The sequence below is a fragment of the Oncorhynchus gorbuscha genome, linkage group LG10 (genome assembly GCF_021184085.1).
Source record: "Oncorhynchus gorbuscha isolate QuinsamMale2020 ecotype Even-year linkage group LG10, OgorEven_v1.0, whole genome shotgun sequence".
Classification (NCBI taxonomy): domain Eukaryota; kingdom Metazoa; phylum Chordata; class Actinopteri; order Salmoniformes; family Salmonidae; genus Oncorhynchus; species Oncorhynchus gorbuscha.
In genome coordinates this window covers 74,898,320-74,926,316 of record NC_060182.1, presented here as the reverse complement: position 1 = coordinate 74,926,316, position 27,997 = coordinate 74,898,320, and the positions used below count along the sequence as shown (strand labels likewise).

General features: G+C 43.3%; 1 protein-coding gene across 3 annotated transcripts; it reads left to right on the top strand.

The window, feature by feature from the left end:
• Positions 1–2: 2 nt before the first annotated feature.
• Positions 3–27,997, top strand: LOC124046571 (ornithine decarboxylase 1-like). 3 transcript variants are annotated; one of them, XM_046367095.1, is made up of 11 exons: positions 3–434; positions 2,033–3,071; positions 24,629–24,778; positions 24,981–25,109; positions 25,238–25,411; positions 25,524–25,696; positions 25,808–26,024; positions 26,183–26,429; positions 26,542–26,657; positions 26,773–26,987; positions 27,118–27,997. In XM_046367095.1, exons 4-11 carry the CDS (start codon positions 25,017–25,019, stop codon positions 27,248–27,250), a joined length of 1,368 nt encoding a protein of 455 aa, XP_046223051.1. In that variant the 5' UTR covers positions 3–434; positions 2,033–3,071; positions 24,629–24,778; positions 24,981–25,016; the 3' UTR covers positions 27,251–27,997. The 3 variants fall into 3 exon arrangements, with proteins under 3 accessions (XP_046223051.1, XP_046223052.1, XP_046223050.1); XM_046367096.1 differs by having other exon boundaries at positions 3–2,875; positions 2,990–3,071; XM_046367094.1 differs by lacking the exons at positions 3–434; positions 2,033–3,071 and adding an exon at positions 23,143–23,376.

The following is a 27,997-nucleotide window of genomic DNA, read 5'->3' as shown; positions in this document are numbered from 1 at the left end:
AATGACAATAGTTCCTCAACATAGCCTATTTAAAAAATCTTTACAGCTCTCTTTCAATAACCACTCGGCGTGAAAGGGGGAAAAAATGTCATGCTCTGATCAGGTGTAAACGTAATATGATAAGCCTACCTGATTACTTATTATCCCTTGCAGAATAGCCTACAGCTGTGTCTGTCTGGAGCTCACTGGTGTGGGAAACTGAGTGCCCAATATATTTTATATAAAGTTCTGATGACGATAAGAGCTGGGTGGACGAGGTCAGGGAGCAGCGTCGCCTCATATATGAGGAGTGACGGGACCCTGCTTAACCAGGACTCCACCCAGAACCAGGCTCAGGGCAGGAAACGGGGTCAGAAGCCCCGATTCTTCCAGATTAAGGTTGATGAGGAGTTCCGCAGCTTCGGGGACGTGGCCCGCAAGCAGAAGTTGCAGAAGTGAGTAGAGTTTCATTTTTCTTTTATCCAGTGAGCTTTTTGCGACGCTCTAGTCTCGGAACAACCTCTGAACCATAACATTTTGAATAGATGCCACGGAACGTCACAGCACACAATCTAAAGCAAGCATGGAGTAGTACTACAGTGATTGCATCAAATGCCAAGCATTTTCACATTGTTACTGTCAATCAGCACAAATAACCAACCCTCACATGGACATGGTATATAGAGTAGTCAGTTATTTTTTTCCCTTACAATGATTAGCAGGGAAACACGTGACTGTGTCTTAAGGTGTCTGACTGTGCTGTATTCTCTGCAGCAGACAGAGACGTATGGCCTGCCTTGGTCACAGCCTGAGAGAGGCTGTCACATCCATCACTGTATTGACAGGTGGACACATGCAGCAGGAAAGATGAGGACACGGGTCAAATATAGGAAGGGAAGGGTGTCCCAAGGGTTACCTCCCATTATGTAAAACACCCTCTACTTGGTTCTCGTGCTTCAAACTCATTAAAAAGCTATTATTTTAGAGTGAAATAAGACTAAATGGTAAATAGTAGCACAGTAGTTGTAGTGGACCCCACTCTCAACACTTACAATTTGCAAAGATTTCAGGGCAATTACAAAAAACAAGTTATTGTTGGCATAAATGCCTTTTTTAAATTTATTTTTACTTTATTCACTCTACCCCTCTTTGACCTTTGATCCTCTAATGAACAAAAATATGAATGCAACATCCAACAATTTCAATGATTTTACTGAGTTAGTTCATATAAGGAAATCCGTCAATTGAAGGAAATTCATTAGGCCCCAATCTATGGATTTCACATGACTGGGCATTGGCACAGCCATGGGTTGGCCTGGGAGAGAATAGGGACACCCACTGGGGAGCCAGGCCCACCCACAATTCAGACAATGGTCTGTGTAGCCATGGGTTGTAACATAGTAACATAATTCAACTCAAAATATGCTATTCAATTCTTTAAAAAATGTATTGTATTAGTCTTATGTTTCTTAGGACCTTCATTTACTAATATATCATGGATGTATTTGTCTAGCTCATATAATTAGCCTACCAGAACATATCTGACAATGTTTTGAGTATCCAAATACAAGTAGGCAAACTGCTAACTTATGGCCTAAACTCAACAAAGGCAAGCATGCGAGGCATGTGCGTGGTTTATTTTAGAATGCATCGTTTTTAATTATAATGACCCAACCGAAACCGGGCTGACGGGTTATCCTCTGATGCATTTTGGCTCTTTTGAATTGGAAGAGGTAGAAGGGTTGAAGCTTTACCATACATACTAAATTAGACCAACTATCAGCAAAGATGATTGGAGATATGGACTATCATGCAAGCATACAGTCACTGCTCTGCCTGTTCCGTCCTTTCCACCCACCTTGCTCTGCTTTCTCTGCCCGCCCGGAGAAAAGCAGTGGCGGGTCTGACTATAAACTGACTACAACAACCGGGTCAAAGTCGAATGCCTCTTGCTCCTTCCCGGCAAAAGCAATGGCTATATAAAAGGTGAATACCGACAAGAAATAAGTAAAATAGGGCTGTTTGAAAGAAACATTGCCCAATTTATTTACAGGCAGAATACCGGGAGTCCTATGTGAAAGCAGTATAGGAAACAGGCGTCTCACCTTCACCCTCAAGAAGGTAAGCCATGAAAGTGACACCATTGCATAATAAGCCACTGAAAGGGACAATGTGTGATTTGTGTACAACAAATGCTGCCTTCACAGTCCTGTCTTTTCAAGTCTCTTTTATCCAGAGTCCTTTTCATTTTCTTCTCACTTGTAGTCCAGTCAGAATGATTCATGAGGAACGTGAGTGTGTGGGTGACCGTGGGTTGGTGAGGTCAACTTTCCATTTGACTACTGATTAATCTGGATTGCTGCTAATCCTGGATCCAGTAACAGTAACAGAGAGCTTGTCATTGACATTTTACCTCCATCAGTCTGTTCTCCCAAACGTAGATGTTTACACAAAATACGAACGTACCGGTTAAAGTTGACACTGCAGTGTAGCCACTGTGTATAATCTGTAATGGTGCATGCAGAAGAGGACCAATGCCACAGGAAATGCCGTGTTTTGATCATGATCATTTTTGACTGTTGTTTAGGCTTTGTGTTATAACCCCAGATAAAGGTCGAACTCCCAAATCAGTCAGCGACTGTTTCTTGTGTCTTGTATTTGTGTCTTGTATCAGCCCCCCTCGAAACATGCTTCAATTATCAATAAGTTGCATGGATATTGCAGTTTTAAAAAACAATACCATTGGTTTTGCACGGGACACTGCTGGTGCAAGGCCAAGCTAGGTTTGGGTAAGGCTCCGTCACGTGCAGAGAGACTGATGAGGGTCTGCTGGGTAAATCCCCTGGACTACAGCGTGAGCTGGAGGAAGCAGTGCCAAGGTCAACATTGATTACAGGTTTGCCAATAGAAAAGCTATTTTTTTGCACAAGGTCGCTTAATCATACTCCAGTGAGAAGTATCTCTCTCTGCCTCCCTCTCCTCTCTCTTCCTGTCCGCTCTCAATGATCAGCGGCGGCAGCAGGCAGAGCGCGATCACCACGAGGAGAGGAAGACGCTGAGGAGGTCCGCAGGACACCTGTCGAGTGAGAGAGGTAGAGGGGGATTTAGAGGGAGGGGTGGGAGTAGAGGCAGGGGGCACTACTGAGGTAGAGGTAGTGGAACTACTCTGTGACACTACTGAGATTAAGAATCCCAAAGTCAAATGATTCAAAATCTGTTTGAATCGTGTCTTTTGTGCAGCTGCTCACAGCCATTTCCCAACTTAATTTGTGGCAGAATGACACTTTGTTACCGTCTGGGAGTCGAGAGGTTGTGATGCAAAAGTGAGCTGATAGATTGTGACCTGTCCTGTAACACAGTTATGAAGATATATTGGTGGAGCTGCTATGAAAGGATACAGTGTGTATTCTCTATTGATTGCAAAATGTTGTGATTGTGTGGTGGATGCAATTTGTGCATCCACGTACGTGCACTTTTGTGTGTGTGCCTTCAGAAAGTATTCATACTCCTTTACTTATTCCACATTTTGTTTCAGCCTGAATTCAACATTTTATTAAATTGTTTTGTTCTCACCCATTTACACACACACTACCCCATAATGACAAAGTAAAAATGTGTTTTTGATGTGTGTCCATGAGAAGCTCCTGACATTCACTGTGTTCTTTTTTTACTTCACAATCCTAATTTTCCTGTAGACGGAACATGTCTGTGTTATGCTCTGTGCTTGACACATAAAAAATGTGTACTAAACTTATAGCTCCCTGGTCTGTGCTATGTTCTTATAGTGTTCTTATAGCCTTATGATCTCTGGGGATGCAGTTCTATGTTGGAAAAAGCTATCCACAAATAAGTCCAACAGTTGGACACAAGGTCTCAGTTGTATGGGGAAAGTTGTATTTTATTAACTGACATACCATTTATAATGATTAGCACCCGAAAATACATGTCCATCCACTGTCATGTCCAACAACTCTAAAGGGCTTCACAAATATATTTTACTTCCTTGGTATGACATAAGTATTCCTTGGTATGACTTTCTGTGGATATTAAACAGCCACTATTTCATTCCAGTCCAGACAGATTAAAAAAGAAAGAGAAGAGGAAAAAAAGGTGAAGACAAGTCCTGAGAACATGGAGCCCCAATTCTTGGAAGTAGCTTTCTCCGTTTGACCTCTCCTCCCCCTGGTTCACACTTGGCTGGCCCTCCTGTCTCCTTTAGGCACCGTCTGCCTCCCTTGCTCTTCCACCCGCCTGTTTGGTGCTTGACCCTCTACCCTCACTAGTCCCACCAAGAATTGTTAAACTCATTTTACTTTGCCCAGCTCATCGTGAGTGGAGTATGACATACAAATGTAATCCAAATATTAGATGTCTAAAGAAAGTTTATGCTATGCCTTCCAGTCTCCATTGTTGGTTGCTGCAGAGTGAGATGTGTAACATGTAATGCAAAATACAATCAATTATCTACTATGACAAATCAACTTCCTAACTCTTAAATGTCTGCAAATCTCCTATTGACGTCAATGCATTTACTCAAACGTCCAAGTTATGCGAGCATATCTCATGATTCAATGATATCATTCAAAAGGAAGGCCTTGACCATATAGTCATGTGTATAGTAAAGCTGAAAAAATTGAGTGCAGTCAGATACAGAAATAATGAGGGATATTGAGTGTCTTTGAGGAGTTGAGGCTTGTGGTTTTCATACAATAATGACATACATTTCAGTTGGTGAAGAACAGGGGACTCTTTCTTCATGGCACAGTTGTGTGGGGTGGTGGTTAGGGGTGCATGGGTAGATGATGTAGATCTGAACAATGGAGATGCAGTAGCTTCCCTAGCCTTTTGGATCTTAACCACTGTTGTGTGCTGTCAGAGGGTCACATAGCTGATCGCCTCGGCCTACTTTTTGTCATTGTTTGGCAAGAAAAGAGGGAAAGAAAGTGAGAGGGTGACTGCGTGTCACCACCAATCATACTTGCATAAGAGGCGCATTCAAGTTGTCAACTGAGATATTAAAAAGTGAACTTTGGAGAAATTGATTTCATTCAGGCCTGAGGTTGTGTTTGTTGTTCGATAACTTCTCCTCAGACAGCTAACTGATTGATGTGGGAATGGTTAGTCTATCTTTCTCAGGTCTGGACAGTGGGTCACGCTTGTTGTTTTGGCAGGATCCTTTTTTTCACTCAACAAAACCATCACCGTGGATACGCCAGATCTAGGCCACAGGAAGTGGGTCAAGCTAAGTTGGCACTTCCTGTAGCACATCACTCTTTTTCCAAGATATTACAAAGAAAAGAAAATGCATAAATAACCAATAGGATGCATTTCTGTTTAGGCTGTCTAAAATCAGCTCCGAGCATTGTATTAACCTGTTACCTCTGACCTTTTTTAGCAGTTGTATGCCTACTGCTTACAATTGTATTTTGTGTTATTTTGAATACTCCATCTGCCAATTAACTGACCTGCTTAATGAATTCATGCTTTATTTAACCTAAGATGACAGTTTTAAAACTTGGGATGTGTCTCCTTTGAATACGTTCAAACGAGCTTCCAAACAATGTGTGAAAGATTGTTTCTCCACAATCCCATCATTAATTTATTGGAATAGTATTTGATCGAATCACCAAATCATGATATATATATATATATATTGGGGCGGCAGGTAGCCTAGTGGTTAGAGCATTGGGCCAGTAACTGAAAGGTTGCTGGATCGAATCCCCGAACTGACAAGGTAAATATCTGTTCTGCCCCTGAACAACGCCGTTAACCGATGTCATTTTAAATAAGAATTTGTTTTTAACTAACTTGCCTAGTTAAATAAAGGTTATATTTCTTGAACTACTGCCACACTGACTCATTTACAGCAAGACGAGCAGTAACTTCCTCGGGCAACCAAAATGGGCATTTTTACCAGCATGCACTGCTTCAGCGGGCCAAAGCCGTCCAGACAAAAGAAGCCGAGGTGGGGCTGCTTTCACAGAGTAATCCCCTCCACTGTGTGCTTGAATAGGCCTCTCTGAGAAGCGACCTCACACACGTCACCATCTGAGCTCTGACGTTGGTGTGTAAAGTGAAGAGCAGGGGCCAGGGGAGAGAGAGTGTGATTTTTAGGAAAAACATAACATTTTTACTTCTGACTGCTTTTTGACCCTGGGTAGTTTTTTTTCATCATCACTTGACCATTCTTTGTCAGTGCTTTCAAAGATAGGTCCTCTGAGCATATGGAGAATGTTATTGGTTTAATGAGCAATCCAGGGTTCAAATGACAAGGGTGCTCTGGTGTTCCTTTCTTGGCACTATGTAAACATCAGCCCGTGCCCAAGTAATTAGCAGTGACATTGTGTGGGAATGTTGGAAATGCTGAAGAATGAACTGTGTAGCCTACTTATGCGTATAGGTGTGTGGACAAATCCCAATGAGACCGATTCAGACGTAGGACATTTTACGCCTTTCCTAGGGCATGGTTCCCTTGCGCACGCTAAATAAATTGAATTTGACCCCAGAAAACAAACCTAATGGGTGGTCTTTATTAGCAAGGAGTTTTTATTAACTTAGTTTTTCTGTTCATTTCTCTGAAGCAATCCCTTTAAATATGGTGTACCTTTTTCATTTGATTGTGACAAGACTTGAATGTAGACTACAGAATGCTTTCAGAATATAGAGGGAGAGCCATGAAACATGCACATTTGTCTCCATTTCGGAACTCATGGTTAGATTTAAAAAGAGTCCGATTTTACGTTTAGGGAATAATCATGAATCCCACTTAATGGAAAAATAGAGCCTTTACGCACAAACGAAAGAAAGGTGGTTTGATTCATTTAGAAAATTGCCACATGTAGTTTGTTGGAAGTAGTATAGCCTACAATATAATTATATTATGGAGAATAGTATGACAAATATACCTTAATTACCCTCACTGATGTGCCAAGTCTTGCACGTGGGCCAAGTTTAAAGTAATGGTTTGTGCTCCATAAGGATTTAATAAGCCTGCATTTTTACTTCAATTTGTATTTGGCCTTCGTTAAACAGTATACACTATTACTTGACCCTGAGCCACAACCACAAGGACGTGACAGCGTTTACAGAGAAAACAAAAGTTAAGCTAAATAAAACAATGGAATGATACAAATGTAGAGAAGGGAAAATAAACTAAATTGGCAGTAAAATATACATAGTTATTACTTATGATCGCTACCGATAGTGACTAATAATATTTAACATGGGCATTTAAGTAAACAGGAAAAGTCGAGGAATATTATTCAAACATTTTAGAGAGCACAAATGTTACTCTTTGCCTTGTCATCCAATTTGGCTCATGTATCTAAAAATGTATCGCTGCAAGTTGTAAAGCCATGCAATTAAAATGCTGCATAATGGTCTGAATTTTCCCCAATGTCAATAAGGTCTTCCAAGACTGAAAAACATGTAGTAATTCATAAAGAGAGGGAGAGAGCTTTTTTGGAGGGAAACACTTTTGTCTCCATCTCTCACTCTCTGATCCCTCTTTTGTCTCAACTCCTCCTCTTCCAGAAGGATGGGTGGAGCGAAATGTGCTGATGTGGAGCATTTTTACCAACTTTCCAACATGGCATTTGGCTGGAGAGAATGATCTCACTGCCGTCTGGGCATCTCTCCTACCTCCACTGCTGCCCTCCGTTGCCAGTAGAGAACCCAAACTGCTCGACCCCTACGCACCGTTAAGTAGTCAAAATATATCCCATGAAAAAAAATAGCTTTCCGCTCTGTCCCTGCCATACCGCAAATCTAACTTTGATGACTCTGACTTGAAAGGCCCAGGGAGGGACGGCTCAGAGATGAAAGCATTGTGACCGTCAACCAGGGCAGGGAGACATGCTGAGTTGGCAGAAAAGGCCTGCACAAGGCTTCCTTATTCAACTCATGGCCCACTACAGTGGACTGGGTGGCATGGATTGGTAGTAAAGGTTGAATATGTCCAGTCAAATGTCACAAAATCCAACCTGACTGTTTCAATGTGATCTGGTTTTAACCATTGACTGAATAGCCTCCTTGCAGCAAAGCAAATTCCTGAATTATCCTCAAAATAAAACTTGAGTTGAACAAGGATGGACCACAAACGTGTCAAGAAGTGAAATTAGATTGATTCCCCCCTCCACTCTTTTTTTAAACAGTCGTTTTCTACCTTCGACTGAGTTACTGGTGCAGCTTTGTAAATTTGAGTATGCGTACATACTATTGAGCAAATGTGCATTGCTGTGCTTTCAAAATGATTGTTGGTGTGTGAGGCTGCTTTCTGGGAGTTGTTGATTGGTGAATAGTCTTTATCGATCCCCGAAGGCGAAATCTATCACTTAGTATTCGTGACAGTCTGTCTAGATACATATACTTTAGCTGGCATCATTGGTAGCACAGATTCTGAACTATAGTCAGTGCAGTGTCGTGAGCTGCTTTGACCGTCACCCCTAATGGTTCTCATGTCCTGGCATGACCCCAATGGAACTTGGGACAAGCGTTCAGGCAATGATCATAGGGATAAACATTCCGCCTTACACACACAGATAGACTTGAGAAACATTAAGGTTTTTCAGCCCAACACACACTTAGTTAGTGTGTATATACACTGAGTATACAAAACATTAGGAATATCTTCCTAATATTGAGTTGCACCCCCCTTTGCCGTCAGAACATCCTCAGTTTGTTGGGGCATGGACTCTACAAGGTGTCGAAAGAGTTCCACGGGGATGTTGGTCCATGTTGATTCCAATGCTTCCCACAGTTGTGTCAAGTTGGCTGGCTGTCCTTTGGGTGGTGGACCGTTCTTGATACACATGGAAAACTGTTGAGCATGAAAAACCCAGCAGCGTTGCAGTTCTTGAAACACTCAAACTGGTGTATCTGACACTTACTACCATACTCCGTTTCAAACTTTTGTCTTGCCCGTTCGTCCTCTGAATGGCACATATACACTGAGTATACCAAACGTTAGGAACATCTTCCTAATATTGAGTTGCACCCCGCCCTTTAGAACTCCCTCAATTTGTTGGGGGATGGACTCCATAAAGTGTCGAAAGTGATCCACAGGGATGCTGGCCCATGTAGACTCCAATGCTTCCCACAGTTGTAAAGTTGACTGGATGTCCTTTGGGAGGTGGACCATTTTTGATACCCACGGGAAACTGTTGAGCTTGAAAAACCCAGCAGCGTTTCAGTTCTTGACACAAACCGGTGTGCCTGGCACCTACTACCATACCCCGTTCAGTTAAATATTTTGTGTTACCCATTAACCCTCTGAATGGCACACGTACACAATCCGTGTCTCAAGGCTTAAAAATCCTTCTTTAACCTGTCTCCTCCCCTTCATCGACACTTATTGACATCAATAAGGGATCATAGACTGAAAGCTATGTCATGGAAAGAGCAGGCGTTCCTAATGTTTTGTACACTAGGTCACACACTGAATAGTGAATCAAACAGATGTCTGTACATGTGCATAGCCCTGGGTGAGGAACTGTTACTGGAAGAGGAGGGAGGGAGGTTGTACGGTATAGTGGGAGGAGATGGCCTAGATGCCAATAGCCTAAAATGGCCTCCTTTCCTCGCTTCAAGTTTACTTTTGGTAGCCGCGCCAACCCCCAACAACACGTCTCACGTTTTGTGTGAATGGGGGACTAATTAGTGGAACATCCTCCATTCCTGTTTGTTCCCTTTCCCAATGAATGAATAGTTCTAACATCCCATTGACACACTTCCACACCCCCCTACACACTCCTCCCCAAATGAATAACACTGGAACTTCAGAGATTGTTTAGAGCAAGAGGGTGTGGTTAACAAAATAAATATTTGGTAATTTCACACTAACATCTCATGCCAGGAGCACCTGAATTGAAGACAATGCGTGCTCATCATGGGATGGTTGGGAAATAGGGGCTCGGGCATAGTCAAAACTTAATGGCATGTGTGTATGCGAAGGAAATACCAAAGCGATGAGGTGTGCGTGTGATCTCTGAAGTCACGCATGGAGAGAATGTACAGTGAGGGAAAAAAGTATTTGATCCCCTGCTGATTTTTAACGTTTGACCACTGACAAAATGATCAGTCTATAATTTTAGTGGTAGGTTTATTTGAACAGTGAGAGACCGAATAACAACAACAAAAATCAGGAAAACGCATGTCAAAAATGTTATAAATTGATTTGCATTTTAATGAGTGAAATAAGTATTTGACCCCCTCTCAATCAGAAAGATTTCTGGCTCCCAGGTGTCTTTTATACAGGTAACGAGCTGAGATTAGGAGCACACTCTTAAAGGGAGTGCTCCTAATCTCAGTTTGTTCCCTGTATAAAAGATACCTGTCCACAGAAGCAATCAATCAGATTCCAAACTCTCCACCATGGCCAAGACCAAAGAGCTCTAAGGATGTCAGGGACAAGATTGTAGACCTACACAAGGCTGGAATAAGCTACAAGACCATCGCCAAGCAGCTTGGTGAGAAGGTGACAACAGTTGGTGCGATTATTCGCAAATGGAAGGAACACAAAAGAACTGTAAATCTCCCTCGGCCTGGGGCTCCATGCAAGATCTCACCTCGTGGAGTTGCAATGATCATGAGAACGGTGAGGAATCAGCCCAGAACTACACAGGAGGATTTTGTCAATGATCTCAAGGCAGCTGGGACCATAGTCACCGAGCAAACAATTGGTAACACACTACGCTGTGAAGGACTGAAATCCTGCAGCGCCCGCAAGGACCCCCTGCTCAAGAAAGCACATATACAATGGGGAGAACAAGTATTTGATACACTGCCGATTTAGCAGGTTTTCCTACTTACAAAGCATGTAGAGGTCTGTTTTTTATCATAGGTACACTTCAACTGTGAGAGACTGAAGCTAAAACAAAAATCCAGAAAATCACGTATGATTTTTAAGTAATTAATTTGCATTTTATTGCATGACAAGTATTTGATACATCAGAAAAGCAGAACTTAATATTTGGTACACAAACCAATTACAGAGATCATATGTTTCCTGTAGTTCTTGACCAGGTTTGCACACACTGCAGCAGGGATTTTGGCCCACTCCTCCATACAGACCTTCTCCAGATTCTTCAGGTTTCAGGGCTGTCGCTGGGCAATACGAACTTTCAGCTCCCTCCAAAGATTTTCATATGGTTTTAGGTCTGGAGACTGGCTAGGCCACTCCAGGACCTTGAGATGCTTCTTACGGAGCCACTCCTTAGTTGCCCTGGCTGTGTGTTTCGGGTTGTTGTCATGCTGGAAGACCCAGCCACGACCCATCTTCAATGCTCTTGGCCCCATCCATCTTCCCCTCAATACGGTGCAGTCGTCCTGTCCCCTTTGCAGAAAAGTATCCCCAAAGAATGTTTCCACCTCCATGCTTCACGGTTGGGATGGTGTTCTTGGGGTTGTACTCATCCTTCTTCTTCCTCCAAACACGGCGAGTGGATTTTAGACCAAAAAGCTCTATTTTTGTCTCATCAGACCACATGAACTTCTCCCATTCCTCCTCTGGATCATCCAGATGGTCATTGGCAAACTTCAGACGGGCATGGACATGCGCTGGCTTGAGCAGGGGGACCTTTCGTGCGCTGCAGGATTTTAATCCATGATGGCGTAGTGTGTTACTAGTGGTTTTCTTTGAGACTGTGGTCCCAGCTCTCTTCAGGTCATTAACCAGGTCCTGCCATGTAGTTCTGGGCTGATCCCCCACCTTCCTCATGATCATTGATGCCCCACGATCTTGCATGGAGCCCCAGACCGAGGGTGATTGACTGTCATCTTGAACTTCTTTCATTTTCTAATAATTGTGCCAACAGTTGCCTTCTCACCAAGCTGCCTGCCTATTGTCCTGTAGCCCATCCCAGCCTTGTGCAGGTCTACAATTTTACCCTGATATCCTTACACAGCTCCCTGGTCTTGGTCATTGTGGAGAGGTTGGAGTCTGTTTGATTGAGTGTGTGGACAGGTGTCTTTTATACAGGTAACGAGTTCAAACAGGTGCAGTTAATACAGGTAATGAGTGGAGAACAAGAGGGCTTCTTAAAGAAAAACTAACAGGTCTGTGAGAGCCGGAATTCTTACTGGTTGGTAGGTGATCAAATACTTAATGTCATGCAATAAAATGGAAATTAATTACTTAAAAATCATACAATGTGATTGGATTTTTGTTTTAATTCCGTCTCTCACAGTTTAAGTGTACTATGATAAAAATTACAGACCTCTACATGCTTTGTAAGTAGGAAACACTGCCGATTTTGCAGGTTATCAAATACTTGTTCTCCCCACTGTACATGCCCGTGTTTGGAGGAGGAGGAATGCTGCCTATGACCCCAAAAACACCATCCCCACCATCAAACATGGAGGTGGAAACATTATGCTTTGGGGGTGTTTTTCTGCTAAGGGGACAGGACAACTTCACTGCATCAAAGGGACGATGGACGGGGCCATGTACCGTCAACTCTTGGGTGAGAACCTCCTTCCCTCAGCCAGGGCATTGAAAATGAGTCGTGGATGGGTGTTCCAGCATGACAATGACCCAAAACACACGGCCAAGGCAACAAAGGAGTGGCTCAAGAAGAAGCACATTAAGGTCCTGGAGTGGCCTAGCCAGTCTCCAGACCTTAATCCCATAGAAAATCTGTGGATAGAGCTGAAGGTTCGAGTTGCCAAACGTCAGCCTCGAAACCTTAATGACTTGGAGAAGATCTGCAAAGAGGAGTGGAACAAAATCCCTCCTGAGATCTGTGCAAACCTGGTGGCCAACTACAAGAAACGTCTGACCTCTGTGATTGCCAACAAGGGTTTTGCCACAAAGTACTAAGTCATGTTTTGCAGAGGGGTGAAATACTTATTTCCCTCATTAAAATGCTAATCAAATTATTATATTTTTGACATGCGTTTTTCTAGATTTTGTTGTTGTTATTCTGTCTCTCACTGTTCAAATAAACCTACCATTCAAATTATAGACTGAACATTTCTTTGTCAGTGGGCAAACGTACAAAATCAGCAGGGGATCAAATACTGTTTTCCCTCACTGTTGCATGCTAAAAAGCGAGCTGAAGCAGGATTGTAATAAATTTAATTTGTGCTGAATTCCTACAGCAGATGTGTTTGTCCAGCGGCATACTCATTGTTGAGTGGTAATAAAGAGTTGTGTTAACTTTAGGGGGATCCAATTCTAAACCCTACAGTACAAATATAATGTATATATACTCTGGCCAGTTTATTAGGTACACCACCCCATTCACAAATGTATTGCTCCTTCAAACAGTGAGTCGGGTGGCCATGGCTTGCTATATAAAGCAGACAGGCATCAAGGAATTAAATTACTGTTTGATTGAACATCAAAATGGCGAAAACAATTGACCTAAGTGACTTTGAGCGTGGTATGATTGTCGGTGCCAGGCGTGCCGGTTCCAGTATCTGAGAAACGTCTGCCCTCCTGGGATTTTCATGCACAACAGTTTCTAGGGTTTACTGAGAAGGTTGCGACAAACAAAAAACATCCCGTCAGCAGCAGTCCTGTGGGCAAAAATAGCTCATTCATGAGAAGTCAAAGGAGAATGGCAAGAATCGTGCAAGCTAACAGGCGGGCAACAAACGGGCAAATAACAGCACAGTATAACAGTGGTGTGCAGAACGGCATCTCGGAACACACAACTCGTCAGTCCTTGTCATTGATGGGCTATTGCAGTAGACAGCACCGGGTTGCACTCTTATCAGCTAAAGTCAAGGCCACTTCCTGCCTGGTGTCAACGTTATAGGCTGGTGGCGGTGGTGTAATGGTGTGGGCGATGTTTTCCTGGCACACATTAGGTCCCTTGATAACAATTGAGCCTCGTTGCCATGCCCCAAAGAATTCAGGCTGTTCTGGAGGCAAAGGGGGGTCCGACCTGGTACTATACTGAACAACAATATAAACGCAACAATTTAAACAATTTTACTTAGTCAATTTACTCAGTCAATTTAAATAAATAAATTGGAGCCTAATCTATGGATTTCACATGACTAGGCAGGGGCGCAGCCATGGGCCCACCCACTGGCTGGTCCTGGCTCCCCAATCAGAATTATTTTTTTCCTCATAAAGGGGCTTTATTACAGACAGAAATACTGCTCAGTTTCATCAGCTGTCCCTGTGGCTTTGTCTCAGACAATCCCGCAGGTGAAGAAGCCAGATATGGAGGTCCTGGGCTGGCATGGTTACACGTGTTGTGCTGTTGTGAGGCTTGGTTGGACGTACTGCCAAATTCTCCTAAGCAACGTTGGAGGCAGCTTATGATAGAGAGATGAACGTTACATTCTCTGGCAACCACGGTGAACATTCCTGAAGTCAGCATGACGATTGTACTCTGCCTCAAAACTTGAGAGATCTGTGGCATTGTGTTGGCATTGTGTTGTGTGACAAACTGTACATTTTAGAGTAGTCTTTTATTGTCCCGAACACAAGGTGCACCTGTGTAATGATCATGCTGTTTAATTAGCTTCTTGATATGCCAAAACTGTCAAGTGGATGGATTATCTTGGCAAATGAGAAATGTTCACTAACAGGGATATAAACAAATTTGTGCACAACATTTGAGAGAAATAAGCTTTTTGTGCGTATGAAAAATTGCTAGAATATTTTATTTCAGCTCATGAAACATGGGACCTACATGTTTTATATTTTTGTTCGGTATAGATGGGTGTATGTGTGGTCTGGGTCAGTGTACCCTTGTGGATGTTTATGTCTATGTGGGTGTGCCTGTGTTTATGCTTGGATGTGTTTTGAGTGTGTGTGTTTTTGTACAATCATTTAACAATCTCTTTCAAGGAATCTCGATTCAATTTTAATTCAACTTTATTCTTCACCAATTAACATTGCAGACAACAACAAACAACATGATAAATGCACTTTCACCGCGTGAAATCCTGGTGACAAGGCAGAAAAGGTGACTCAACACTATTGGATAAGTACCGCCACCCTGCGTCATCCATTGACTTATGCGGTACATGTGATTGTGCGTACACACAATGATTCCTGCTCGGGTTTCATAAGCAATCGCCACTTGGAGCAGAGGAAAATTGCCGGGTGGAAGATCCAACCCTAACAGTTTTAGGTCGAAGCTTTTGTGTTGCGTGAAATCATCTGTCTCTCTCTCTTTAAATGTGCTGTGTTTTATTTTCATGCCTTATTTTATTATATAGTCACCAGAGCAATAGGAATGACCTAGATCAGCTACCCACTCTCCCAGATCTGTGTCTGTGTGTATGAGAGAGAGAGCGTGTGTATGAGAGGGAGAGAATGATAAAAGCAAGTAGTATCTAACCAAACTGCAACTGAGGGTATTCCATTAGCAAAGGGGAAAGGTTAAATGATTGTCTAACACATTGTACAACTAATGCAGGGCTGATAATAGTTGGTCATTCAAACAACTAATTCTACTTCGGCTCAAGATGATCACATTGGGTAAAGGTTTCTGCCAAATTATCATAGTCTAAGATGTTTATTACAAAGGAGCTTTTAACTAGTGACCCAGTGTCATAGCTAATATGTTACTAGAGCATGATGTACACACGAGGCTGAGAGTTATTGAGTGCAAAGATGGGAACACTGCAGTCCACACTCAGCAATAGTCAAACACACCTCATCACTGCCAAATGGTCATTAGGTCAGGCTGCATTAATTGGCTCACCTCATAAGATCTCATCTTACCTGCCTGAGATCAGACTTCATTATTTTATCAAATCAGGCAATTGCTTTGTAAATTTATAGTCATTTCATAATGTAGCCTAACAATTATTGCATTGTACCTTTTATTTAACTAGGCAAGTCGGTTAAGAACAAATTCTTATTTACAATGATGGCTTACTGGGGAACAGTGGGTTAACTGCCTTGTTCAGGGGCAGAACAACAGTTACCTTGTCAGCTCTGGGATTTGATCCAGCAACCTTTTGGTTACTGGCCCAACGCTGTAACTACTGTGCTACCTGCCGCTCCATGGCTGTATCCATCTTGTCTTGATCTGGCTCTAATGTTAAGACTTGTGAAAGAGTTCATGCCTCTTTTCCATTGCAGTCCATGTGTGGATGCAATTATTGTTGTTGTGACAGCAGTCCCAGCTCAGACTAATCTTGTTTTGTTCAACAGAGCTCTACTACTTAGTGGGAAGAGAGGGATAGATAAAGAGAGAAAAAAATAAGGAAATGTGGGTCAACTTTAGAGCGTTGTGACCTTGTGTCAGTATGTGTGACACGTAGGCAAAATGTTTACACCACAGACTCACAGGAGATATACACAATTTATTAGGTACACCCATCTAGTACTGGGTCGGACCCCCTTTTCCTCTAGAACAGCCTGAAATCTCTGGGGCATGGAAATGTTGCTCAATTGGTATCAAGGGACCTAACTTGTGCCAGGAAAAACATTCTCCACCAGCCTGTACCAGGCAGTATGGAGCCATGAACTCATTCTGCTTACACCAAATCCTGACTCTGCCATCAGCATGACGCAACAGACACCAGGATTCGTCCGAGCAGGCAATGTTTTCCCACTCCTCAATTGTCCAGTGTTGGTGATCGCGTGCCCACCGGAGCCACTTCTTGTTTTTAGCTGATAGGAGTGGAACCCAGTGAGGTCGTCTCTGCAATAGCCCATCCGTGACAAAAAAATGACGAGTTATGTGTTCCGAGATGCCGTTCTGCACACCACTGTTGAACTGCGCCGTTATTTGCCTATTTGTGGCTCACCTGTTAGCCTTCCCGATTCTTGCCATTCTCCTTCATCCTCTCATTAACAAGCTGTTTTTGCCCACAGGACTGCCACTGACTGGATGTTTATTGTTTGTCACACTACTCTCTGTAAACCCAAGACACTGTTGTGCATTGAAAGCCTAGGCGGTCGGACGTTTCTGAGATACTGGAACTGGCGTGCTTGGCACCGATGATCATACCATGCTCAAAGTCTCTTATGTCACTCGTTATGCCCATTCGAATGTTCAATCGGACAGTAACTGAATTCCTTGATGCCTGTCTGCCTGCTTCATATAGCAAGCCACCTGACTCACTGTATGTAGGAGTGAACCATTTTTGTTAACCTAACAAACTGGCCACTGGGTGTTCTTGGCATGGCCAACACTAAACATGCGATGCAGACCTCCAGCCAGGATAGTTATTCAAGGCACAATAACAGTGTGTGTTCTTTAACAGGTAGTTTGGGTGTACTGTTAAGGTGAGATGAGGATGCATATTGTGAAATAGGAACAACATTCACAAGTAATTGGAAGGTCAAGTTAACATTCAAATGCTAAATCCTCCCTTGGGGAAAAGATTGCAGTCAAAGTTCAGTATAACTGTGCAGGCCAGTCAAGTTTTTCCACACTGATTTCGACAAACCATTTCGGTATGGACCTTTGAACGGGGGCAATGTCAGGCTGAAACAGGAAAGGGCCTTCCCCAAACTGTTGCCACAAAATTGGAAGCACAGAATCGTCTAGAATGTCATTGTACGCTGTAGTGTTAAGCTTTCCCTTCACTGTGCCGAGCATGGAGACAGTGACACTGAAGCATGCATGAGAGCACCAGCTTTTCCAGACGACTGTGTGATCACACTCTCCGTAGCCAAGGGGAGTATGACCTTTTTAACAGGTCAACATTCAGACAAATTACCAGGACATGGTCAGCGCATGCTCTTGAGTACAACTGGCAAGTGTTTTCACTGACATGTTCAGCCTCTCCCTGACTGAGTCTGTAATGCCTACATGTTTCAAGCAGACCGCCATACATAGTCCCTGTGCCCAAGAACGCCAAGGTAACCTGCTTAAATGACTACCACCCCATAGCACTCAGGCTAGTAGCCATGAAGTGCTTTGAAAGGGTGTTGTGTCATGACCAACATCATCCCAGAAACCCTAGACCCACTACAATTAGCATACCACCCCAACAGATCCACAGATGACACCATCTCCATTGCACTCCACACTGCCCTTTCCCACTTGAACAAATGGTACACCTACGTGAGAATGCTGTTTGTTGACTACAGCTCAGCGTTCAACACCATAGTGCCCTTCAAGCTCATCACTAAGCTAAGGACCCTGGGAATAAACACCTCCCTCTGCAACTGGATCCTGGGCCTCCTGACGGGCCGCCCCCAGGTGGTAAGGGTAGGCAACAACACATCTGCCACGCTGATCCTCAACACGAGGGCCCCTCAGGGGTGAGAGCTAATTCCCATCCTATAGCCCCTGTTCACCCATGACTGCGTGGCCACGCACGACTCCAACACCATCATCAAATTTGAGTGGGGCATTCCTTTGCCTCAACTCAGGGTCACTATGGCTGTACACTCCATATCCCATGAACCTGGCATTCTAAACGAGCAGATAAATGTCTGGTGAATAAATTAGCCCTCAACCTGAGGCCTACTTTCTTCTCAGGAATGTGTACTTCTCAGGGTAGGTGGGCGTCCATCCACCAGAACAAGATGAGAAGCGAGGGTAGGGGCGGCGATGCGGCTTTTCGTCACTGGAGCATAGCAGATTGTGTTGCCTTCTATTTCCCCACCCCTTCTTTGTCTTTTCAACTTATGTATTCCATTGAGAGAAACAGTGCGCCTCTTGGTTTTGAGGCCTAGTTTAAAGAATGACTTAATATGCTAGCAGGCGGTAAATGTGGAAGTCTGAATGGAAACTAACTCATGGTCATGAAAAGAGAAGATGCCAATTTGATTGTGGCCCATTTGTCTGGAGAATGCATTTCACAAAACCGCAGATACTCGATGTAGTCTTCATGATGCGTTAAATTTCCTATGAGAGGCTTTGAACTGAAACCCATATGACCAGCCTCTTATAAGTGTAATGGAAAAAGTACCTAACTCTCATGCTTGAGTAAAAGTAAAGATACTATCAGGTATGAAGGTAAGACCCAGATGCAGTCACGTCGAATTAACAATGGTTTAATAATCCAACGGGCAGGCAATATACAGGTCAAGGCAGGCAGTCGTCAGTAAACAAGAGGTGGGGCAACGGTACAGGTCGGCAGGCAGGCTCAGGGGCAAGCAGAGTGGTCAGGCAGGCGGGCTCAGAGTCAGGAGAGGCAAGGGTCAAACCCAGGAAGGTGAGAAAAAGAGACTGGGAAATGCAGGAGCTGAGAACAAAAACGCTGGTTGACTTGACAAACAAGACAGACTGGCAACAGAGAACACAGGTATAAATACACGGGATAATGGGGAAGATGGGCGACGCCTGGAGGAGGGTGGAGACAATCACAAAGACCGGTGAAACAGATCAGGGTGTGACTGATACCTGAACAGAAAATGACTCAGGTAAAAGTGAGTCACTCAGTAAAATACTACTCAAGTAAAAGTCTATAAGTATTTGGTTGTAAATATACTTAAGTATCAAAAGTAAATGTAATTGCTAAAATATACTTAAGTATCAAAAGGGAAAGTAAATTAAGCAAACCAGACAGCACAATTGTCTTGTTTTTAAAAATAATACAGCTAGCCAGGGGCACACTCCAACACTCAGGCATAATTTACAAATGAAGCATTTGTGTTTAGGGAGTCCACCAGCTCAGGGGCAGTGGGGATGACCATGGATGTTATTTTTATAAGTGTGTGAATTGGACCATTTTCGGTCTTAATCATAAAAAAATGTAACAAGTACTTTTGGGTGTAAGGCAAAATGTATGGAGTAAAAAGTACATTATTTTCTTTATGAATGTAGTAAAGTAAAAGTTGTCAAAAATATAAATAGTAAATTAAAATACAGATGCCCCAAAAAACAACTTAAGTAGTACTTTAAAGTATTTTTTACTTAAGTTCTTTACACCACTGCCAATGTTTCCATATGTGCTATTGGATAACGAATGACCAAATTCTTAGATTTCCCAGAGGGGTAACGTCTAGCCTACTCCCAACCCCAAAGTCTCAGAAAGCAAGCATTGAGCCGATGGCGGCATGGAAACGTGGTCCATCTGTTCTTTCAAGGAATCTCGAAGAAGAAACATTGAAGAGGGATCGGGGTCAAACAATCAGTATTTCACTAAATTGAACAGTGTTACTTATGTCCCTCTGTCCTGGTTGTAAGACCTGGTTTGGAATAGGAGGTGAGTGGGGTTTAGTAGGATTTAATAGGTCTGATAGGCTTAACACTCGGAAGTGTTCCAAAAACACGTTTTCATGTGATCACGTGATCTTTGTAAATTATCTTCTTTGAAATAAATGTGATAATGTGTGATTACATGTAAAGCAACGTGATAACATGAAACTATATGTGATAACATTCCAAAAACACATGTTACCACGTGAATTCCTGTACGGGTAGAGAGTACAGAGTGTTACAGAGTAGTGCACCTATATTGGGTGTCCATTTCGGCTCTCCCCTTATTGCTCAATAGCAGTGCCTGGGTAAGCTGGTACTCTGGGCACCCTCACCAGCTTAAATATACAGTAGGCTATGCTTCAGTGAATTTGCTTTGTAAATATTATTTTATTTGAGAAAAATCCTAAATTGTTCTTGTAGTAAGTCAACCAGTATTAGAAACCAGCTCATGTCTTAACAAACTTTGTCATGTCACTTTGACACTGAATGCTGTCCAGATATGCCAAATGTGACCCACTTTCAAATAAAAGAGCAAAATGACCATTAGAGAGGTGTAAGAACAAATAAAGGTGGTCAGAAAAATACAAATTCCAGAGGAAATACACTGAGTGGAAGGAACACTTTTTCCTTAACACTGACCAGGTGAATCCAGGTGAAAGCTATGATCCCTTATTGGTGTCACTTCTTAAATCCACTTCAATCAGTGGAGCTGAAGGCACAATAGCAGACTATTTTCAATTCAGAATTGTTTTAAGTTGGAAAACTTAAAACTTATGTTAAACATGTTGGCCTGCACTGCAAAGTAGGCTATAAGTTGGTTGTCATTATGAAAGACATTTACAAGGCATGAGCCAGGTAATGAAGAGATGGGGTGGCAAATATGGATGATGAGGAAGAGATCTGGGTGACAACTGGCACGTTTTGGGACCATGTAGAGGCTAGAGATAGCTAGACTACTAAATTGGGCTAAGGAACAGAAGGTGGGTATTGGAGAAAGGCGATCAGTGCGTGTTCTGCAAGCAGTACAATGGATGAAGGTGCTGCGTGAGCGTGGTGAATGGATAGATGTGGTTATGGACTGTGAGGAAGAAGTAGAAGAGCCGAATGCAGTGGGAAGATGTGTGTTGAAGAATAATAACATTTTTGGAGAAAGTGGATCGCTGCCTTTTGGCTGATCCATATGTATTCTGAGGCTGGGTAGAAAATAAATTGGTTATTGTGAAATCGGTGAAGCTAGCTCGAAGTGGACTTGTGATGATTTTCTGTGTTTCTTCTGTCTAGAGGGAGCAGGCACTTCACGTGACTAGGGACAAGACCTGTGACTTGCTTTGCTCTCCGGAGCCCGGCGCCTTTGAAAACAATGGTTACTGTGGTGGAGTTGGAGTGTAAAGGTGGAGCAAATGAAATTGAAGATTCCCTATGTCTGTGATGCCCTGTTCGGTGCGATGTAGACCCAGTGGCAAGTGTGGTGAAACTGAGAAGACACTTTCTGTCCTTTTGAGTTTTGAAGCAGAGTCTTTACCTGATACAGTCATGTTATGATATGTAAATGATCCAGTGAGAGCTTTTGTGTCGAACCTACTGAGGTGTTTCAGATGCCGAACCCACTGAGGTGTTTCAGATGCCGAACCCACTGAGGTGTTTCAGATGCCGAACCCACTGAGGTGTTTCAGATGTCAAGCTTATGGTCATGTTGCAGCAGTGTAGCAGGGATATTCCAAGATGTGAGAAGTGTGCAGGAGGGCATAAGACAAAAAAATGTGTAGTATCGGTGGAAAAACTTTGTGTCAATTGTGGGGGTGGCCATTTTGCTGGGGATCAGAAGAGCCCGGTGCAAGAGAGACAGGTTGAGGTTGCCAGGGTCCGAGTAAAACAGAAGATGTCATATGCTGAGGCAGTGAAGTGAGTAAAGGATGATGGGACAAGAGTGATGTGAATTTGTGCTTCAATAAGGTTGGCTTCTTAGCATTCATTGCCATGGTTATCAACTGTACCACAGAAATGGAACATAAATCACAGAAAATAGATGTGGCGGCAGCTGCAGAGAAGTTCTTGGGTGTACAAGGTTTTCCCTTACTAAAAAAGATTGCAGTCAGAGTGCTGTACACTGCAGTACGATTAAGCAATAAGGCACGAGGGGGTGTGGTATACGGCCAATATACCACGGCTAAGGGCTGTTATTCTTCACAACGCAACACTGAGTGCCTGGACACAGCCCTTAGCCATGGTATATTGGCCATATATCACAAACTCAGAGGAGCCGTATTTCTATTATAAACTGGTCACAAACTTAACTAGAGCAGTAAAACTAAATGTTTTGTCATACCGTAGTTTACGGTCTGATATACCATGTCTGTTAGCCAATCAGCATTCAGGGCTTGAACCACCCAGTTTATAACTGCTGAAGGTCATGGTATATCAGACCTTGCTCTAATTAAGTTCGTAACCAGTTTATAATAGAAATAATGCTCATCTGGGTTTGTGATATATGGCCAATATACCATGGCTCAGGACTGTGTCCAGGTACTCCGCGTGCAAAAGAACAGCCCTTAGCTGTGGTATATTGGCCATGTACCTCATGTGCCTCATTGCTTAATTAGTGCAGTATAACTCCAGTATGCTGCAAATGCTGCCTCCAAAAGAACACTTTTTTTACTGCAGTAATTTTGCAATGTAACTGCAGACTCTTCAGTGCAGTACACTGAATTTATTCTGTAATCACTGAGTCCAAAATGCCACAGTCGACTGCAGTTACTGCATTTTAACTGCAGTTTCAAAACTGCTATATTTTCTTGTATGGGTTACTGCAGAAGAGATACAAGATGTGTTTAAAGAAAGACTTCTGTCCTCCCAGGCCTTCGGCTAGGTTAGGGTCAAAGTTTTGGAATGGAGTGATGATTTTTGAAATATTAAATAGTTGTATATAGGTGTAGGGTTAGTTGGTGGTGCAACTTCTTCCTTTTACAAAAGTAAAAAAGTAACGTGATTGACCACACACTACCACACACTAGGTGGCGGCATGCACAACCAAAATGTGCTTTAGAGCTACCGCGTCCTACTTCCTCCGAGAGCACATGGAGCCGGTGACAAGACTAAACCGGTTCCTACGTCTACAGAAGGCCGGTTTTAGCTGGCGTGTTGCCCTGGAGACGGCACCTCTATAAATACGGTCGTATCGAAATGTTGGCTTCAACTTTCCAGTTGTAAATCAGTTAGAGAGCGCTACACAGTTTCGTGACAAACTCGGCTGACGAGGAAAAACCGAGTCATATTTTACAGGATTCTGGTCTAATGGACACACTCTTTGTAAATGCTTTTTAAGGTAAGCCTAATTCAATAATTGATTCTACATTTTCACTAATTAATTTTAAACAGGTTAGCTAGGTAGACTATCGAATTAATCCATGCATTGCGATATCCACGTTGGCTTAGTCAGATCGTGTGAAGTTGTGTTTAGCTAAAGTAATATTATGGTTATGCCATATTTAGCCTCTTCGCTCATGGAGACCTGTAACGTTACATTGAACTGTGTAACAGTACAGGACACTCACAGAGCGAAAATGATATGCCACATCGTGCAACGTTAGTTAGCGTTACGTATCTCTATCTTCTAATATGTGTTTGGTTTAATGGAAGTGATGGGTTTGGAGCAGGTTAAGATACGCCGTGTGTACTTTGGTGAACCTGGGGTTGGTTTGGACCGCGGGAATGAGATTGGCAAAGAAACTCGGTGAATGTTTTTGTTACATCAGTGAACAACTCTCAGTCCCCACACAATGTATTTAACTAGTTTGCTAACATGTATTTTATGATGAAATGTATACCGGTAACATTAGGCGACGTTGACGAAGCTCGTGTGGCCATGTTTGCATGGCGTGAATGAATGAATTACAAATTTTGGGCCGTGTTCGAAAGAATCAAAACCGTGATGTATCGTGGGTAAATTGTGACGGACTAACAGATTTAGACGTTATATTGAGTGATTATTTATGAAGCAGGGTGATTTGGAGACCGGCCAGTCTTTAAAGTCGTCTGCGATGTCGAATGCGCCCATTATAATGGCGCGCCAAGCGGATAAAATACTAATTGGTTCAGCCAAGAAGCGTTTGTTTTGCGTCAGTCTTTCCTGATTGGTTCCTTTTCATGCCACTTAACGATTTAGCCACTCGCTCTGCTATTTGGAGACTTTAGCAGTGTCCTTGTCATAAAGGTGGTTTCTCACTTGCTGGTTAGTAGAGACTTGTCGAGAGACGTTGTAACATCCATTTGAGACCCGGATAAAGGATTGCCCTGTAGTCGGCCTTCTCGAGGGTGTGGTTGTTCGACAAAAAACATAATTCGGATTGTCCGATAGTGTAAAAACAAACGCAAGTATATTGGCCATTAATACTCACTGATAACACTTGCGATGCCAACAGTAACTGATTCTCAGTCATACTAGACTATATGATTATCTAAACTGCTAACGGGCTGGTTGAATGAATTATGGAAATATCCATTGAAAACCCTAACAGCATAGACACTGTCCTGTTTTAATGCTGCTGTATTTTCACATATTTGAACTCTGTTTGCAGAATAATCGCTTTAGGAAAGCGCACACTGGCTGCTCTGCAGGCCCCGGCCTAGAGTCTTACCTGAAAGGCTTCAACTTCACTGGTGAACCACCCTGGCTGCTCTGCACCTGATTAAACTACTTTGCCAAATTCCATCTCTTTCTTGTCCAAGTAAGGGTTGCTTTCCAATGTGCCATCTTGTACAAACATTTTACTATTAGGGAATTGTCCTTGTACAGTGTGTAAGTCACTGAGTCAACATTGATAGGCTATTCCTTTAACAACTAGCCCACTGATAAACTAGCTAACATTGGGAAACGAGAGTTTTTGGGTCTGTGCTATGATTTTTAACTCTGATCTCCCCTTTCCACAGTTCTTTTGTGACCATCTTTAAATATTTTCTTCGACCATGAACACCTTTGCTCCTGATTTTGCCTTCCTGGAGGAGGGTTTCTGTGCCCGTGACATTGTTGAGCAAAAAATCAACGAGACTTCCATGTCTGTAAGAACCACCTCCTGTTGTCTCTGATTTTGATGCATTTGGTGTGAAAAGTGTGATTTGATGATGAGGCACTTGTCAGTGTAAGATGTATTTCTTATTTGCTTGCATCCATGTCTTTGACCCTCCAGGATGATAAGGATGCCTTCTACGTGTGCGACTTGGGCGACGTGCTGAAGAAGCACATGCGATGGGCACGTGCCATGCCTCGTGTCACGCCCTTCTATGCTGTCAAATGCAACGACAGCCGGGCTGTTGTCACGACCCTGGCCTCCTTGAACGCTGGCTTTGACTGTGCAAGCAAGGTTTGTCTCTTTCTAAACCGCTCCTGACTTGAAATGACCTTGACCCCCTCCAAACCCTGCTGCCCTGTGAATGTGTTTCCTGTACTGACCCAGTCTGTCTTTGTCCCATCAGACTGAGATCCAGATCGTTCAGTCTCTGGGTGTGGATGCTAACAGGATCATCTACGCCAATCCCTGCAAGCAGGTGTCCCAGATCAAGTATGCCTCTGCCCACGGAGTGCAGATGATGACCTTCGACAGTGATGTGGAGCTCATGAAGGTTGCTCGGTACCACGACGATGCCAAGTAAGAGACCTCCACCCCATTCTTTAGCCACACTGGAAACACTTGGGATTGTCAGGGACTTATTTGGCTACTCTAGAGAAGTACACCTCTTATCTATCTCTCCTTGTCCAGACTTGTACTGCGCATTGCCACAGATGATTCCAAGGCAGTGTGCCGGCTGAGTGTGAAGTTTGGTGCCACCCTGAAGGCCTGTCGGGGTCTCCTGGAGCGGGCTAAGGAGCTGGGCCTGGATGTTATCGGGGTCAGCTTCCACGTGGGCAGCGGCTGCACTGACCCAGACACCTACAGCCAGGCCATCTCTGATGCACGCTGTGTCTTCGACATGGGGGTGAGTTGCCTTTTCTGCTTTAACTTACCACCCGAATTGATACATTTTATAAATGGGCCCTTAGCCTGGTAAGTTTGGTTTTGGTTAGTTTCCAGTGAAGGGACGCAGTTGGCCCTCAGCGGTAGGCCTAACTCTTCTCTGTTGGTTTGTTTCTTCAGTCCGAGGTGGGATTCAACATGACCCTCCTGGACATTGGAGGTGGTTTCCCTGGGTCTGAGGACACCAAGCTCAAGTTTGAGGAGATCACAGCAGTTATCAACCCAGCGCTGGACAAGTATTTTCCTGCCGACTCTGGGATCCGGATCATAGCCGAACCAGGCCGCTACTACGTGGCCTCTGCCTACACCCTAGCTGTTAACATCATTGCCAAGAAGGTTATCATGAACGAGCAGTCTGCCTCTGACGGTAAGAGCAAACTCGACTCAATCCGCAAACTTGTGGCTACTGCCTGATGTGTGAAATAACATTGCATCACGTAACTTAGTTAACAACGTTTCATTCTTCTCTGCCCCTACAGAGGATGAGGATTGGACTAGTGACCGGACTCTGATGTACTATGTGAACGATGGGGTCTACGGCTCCTTCAACTGTATTCTATATGACCATGCTCACCCCCTGCCTACCCTGCACAAGGTGCGATGATTGACACTCACACACTTCATTTCAACACCTCTCACACAAGAAGCACATTTTATAAAACCAGTAAAATACGTTCCATTGTTTAGTCCTTGCTCTCTTCCTCCTACAGAAGCCAAAACCAGATGACCGTATGTACCACTGCAGCATCTGGGGACCAACCTGCGATGGCCTGGACCGCATCGCTGAGATGTGCACCTTGCCTGACATGCAGGTGGGGGAGTGGCTGCTGTTTGAGAACATGGGTGCCTACACCGTGGCTGCGTCCTCTACCTTCAATGGCTTCCAGAAGCCAGACATCTATTACACTATGTCCCGCACAGCTTGGTAAGTTATTGGGAATGTAGAATTATATGTACACCAATTGAATGTGATTGTGGCTGAATGTTTCCATACAGTGGTGTCTCACCAATCCTCAACCTTCATTCTGATTCTAAATCACTCTTGTCCTGTGTAGGCAATGCATGCAGCAGATCTGTGCCCAGGGGATGCCTGTTCCTTTGGAGGAGTTGTCCTGTGTGACATCCAGCTGTGGCCATGAGAGCAGCCTGGAGCTGCCCACTGAGCCTTGCCAGACCTGTGTGCTCTAATCATAACACCAACATAATCTCATACATACCCATCACCACACTGCCACTCTATGGGCCCAGTAGCCTGTTTTTAATTTCCTATTCATTTTTTTTTACTCGTACTGTTGAAAGGCCGGTTACTTGACTGGAGAATGAGGGGCAGGTGCACATATCTATCTTTTCTGTATGACAGACAGATCTAATCCTGAGTTGTCCTATTTTTATGGGGGTCTGATTGGCTAATGCCTATATTACCATGGTTGAATGTTCATTTATTGTAGGGGCCAAAGGATGCCTTAATTTGCACTGAGCTAAGTCGCTCTGAATGAGAGCACTTGTAAAATGACAATGTAAATGTTACATGGCGGTGTCGTAGGTGTTTTTTTTCTCTCCAGCTCCTAGAAGGCTCCATTTCAGTTGACTCCACTACCACATCTCATGACTCGAAAAGGACTGTTTGAGTGATGATTACTTTGCCAGGACATGGTTCTCCAGATATTTAATTTTCTCTGAATCCTCTTTCCCACCGACCACTTTCAGTGTAGGGACTCAACATGCAGACTGTCCCTCCTCCTTTTCTGTATTTAATGTTTTTTTGTTGCTGGGTAGCACACCAGTTAATGATAATTATTCATGTTTAAGATGCATTTTTTTTTAATGGATATGAAAGCGATGGGATTGCACATTTGTATTGCTTTCCTATGGAAATTATCAATTTTGTACTAATTTTTTAATTATATATAAATAAAATGTAGGTGCAGTGCTGAA

Coding starts and splice junctions, on each gene's coding strand:
- LOC124046571 (XM_046367095.1), top strand. CDS start 25,017: ATGAACACCTTTGCTCCTGATTTTGCCTTCCTGGAGGAGGGTTTCTGT. Junction 25,110..25,237: donor TCAACGAGACTTCCATGTCT/GTAAGAACCACC, acceptor TTGACCCTCCAG/GATGATAAGGATGCCTTCTA. Junction 26,988..27,117: donor ACTATGTCCCGCACAGCTTG/GTAAGTTATTGG, acceptor TGTCCTGTGTAG/GCAATGCATGCAGCAGATCT.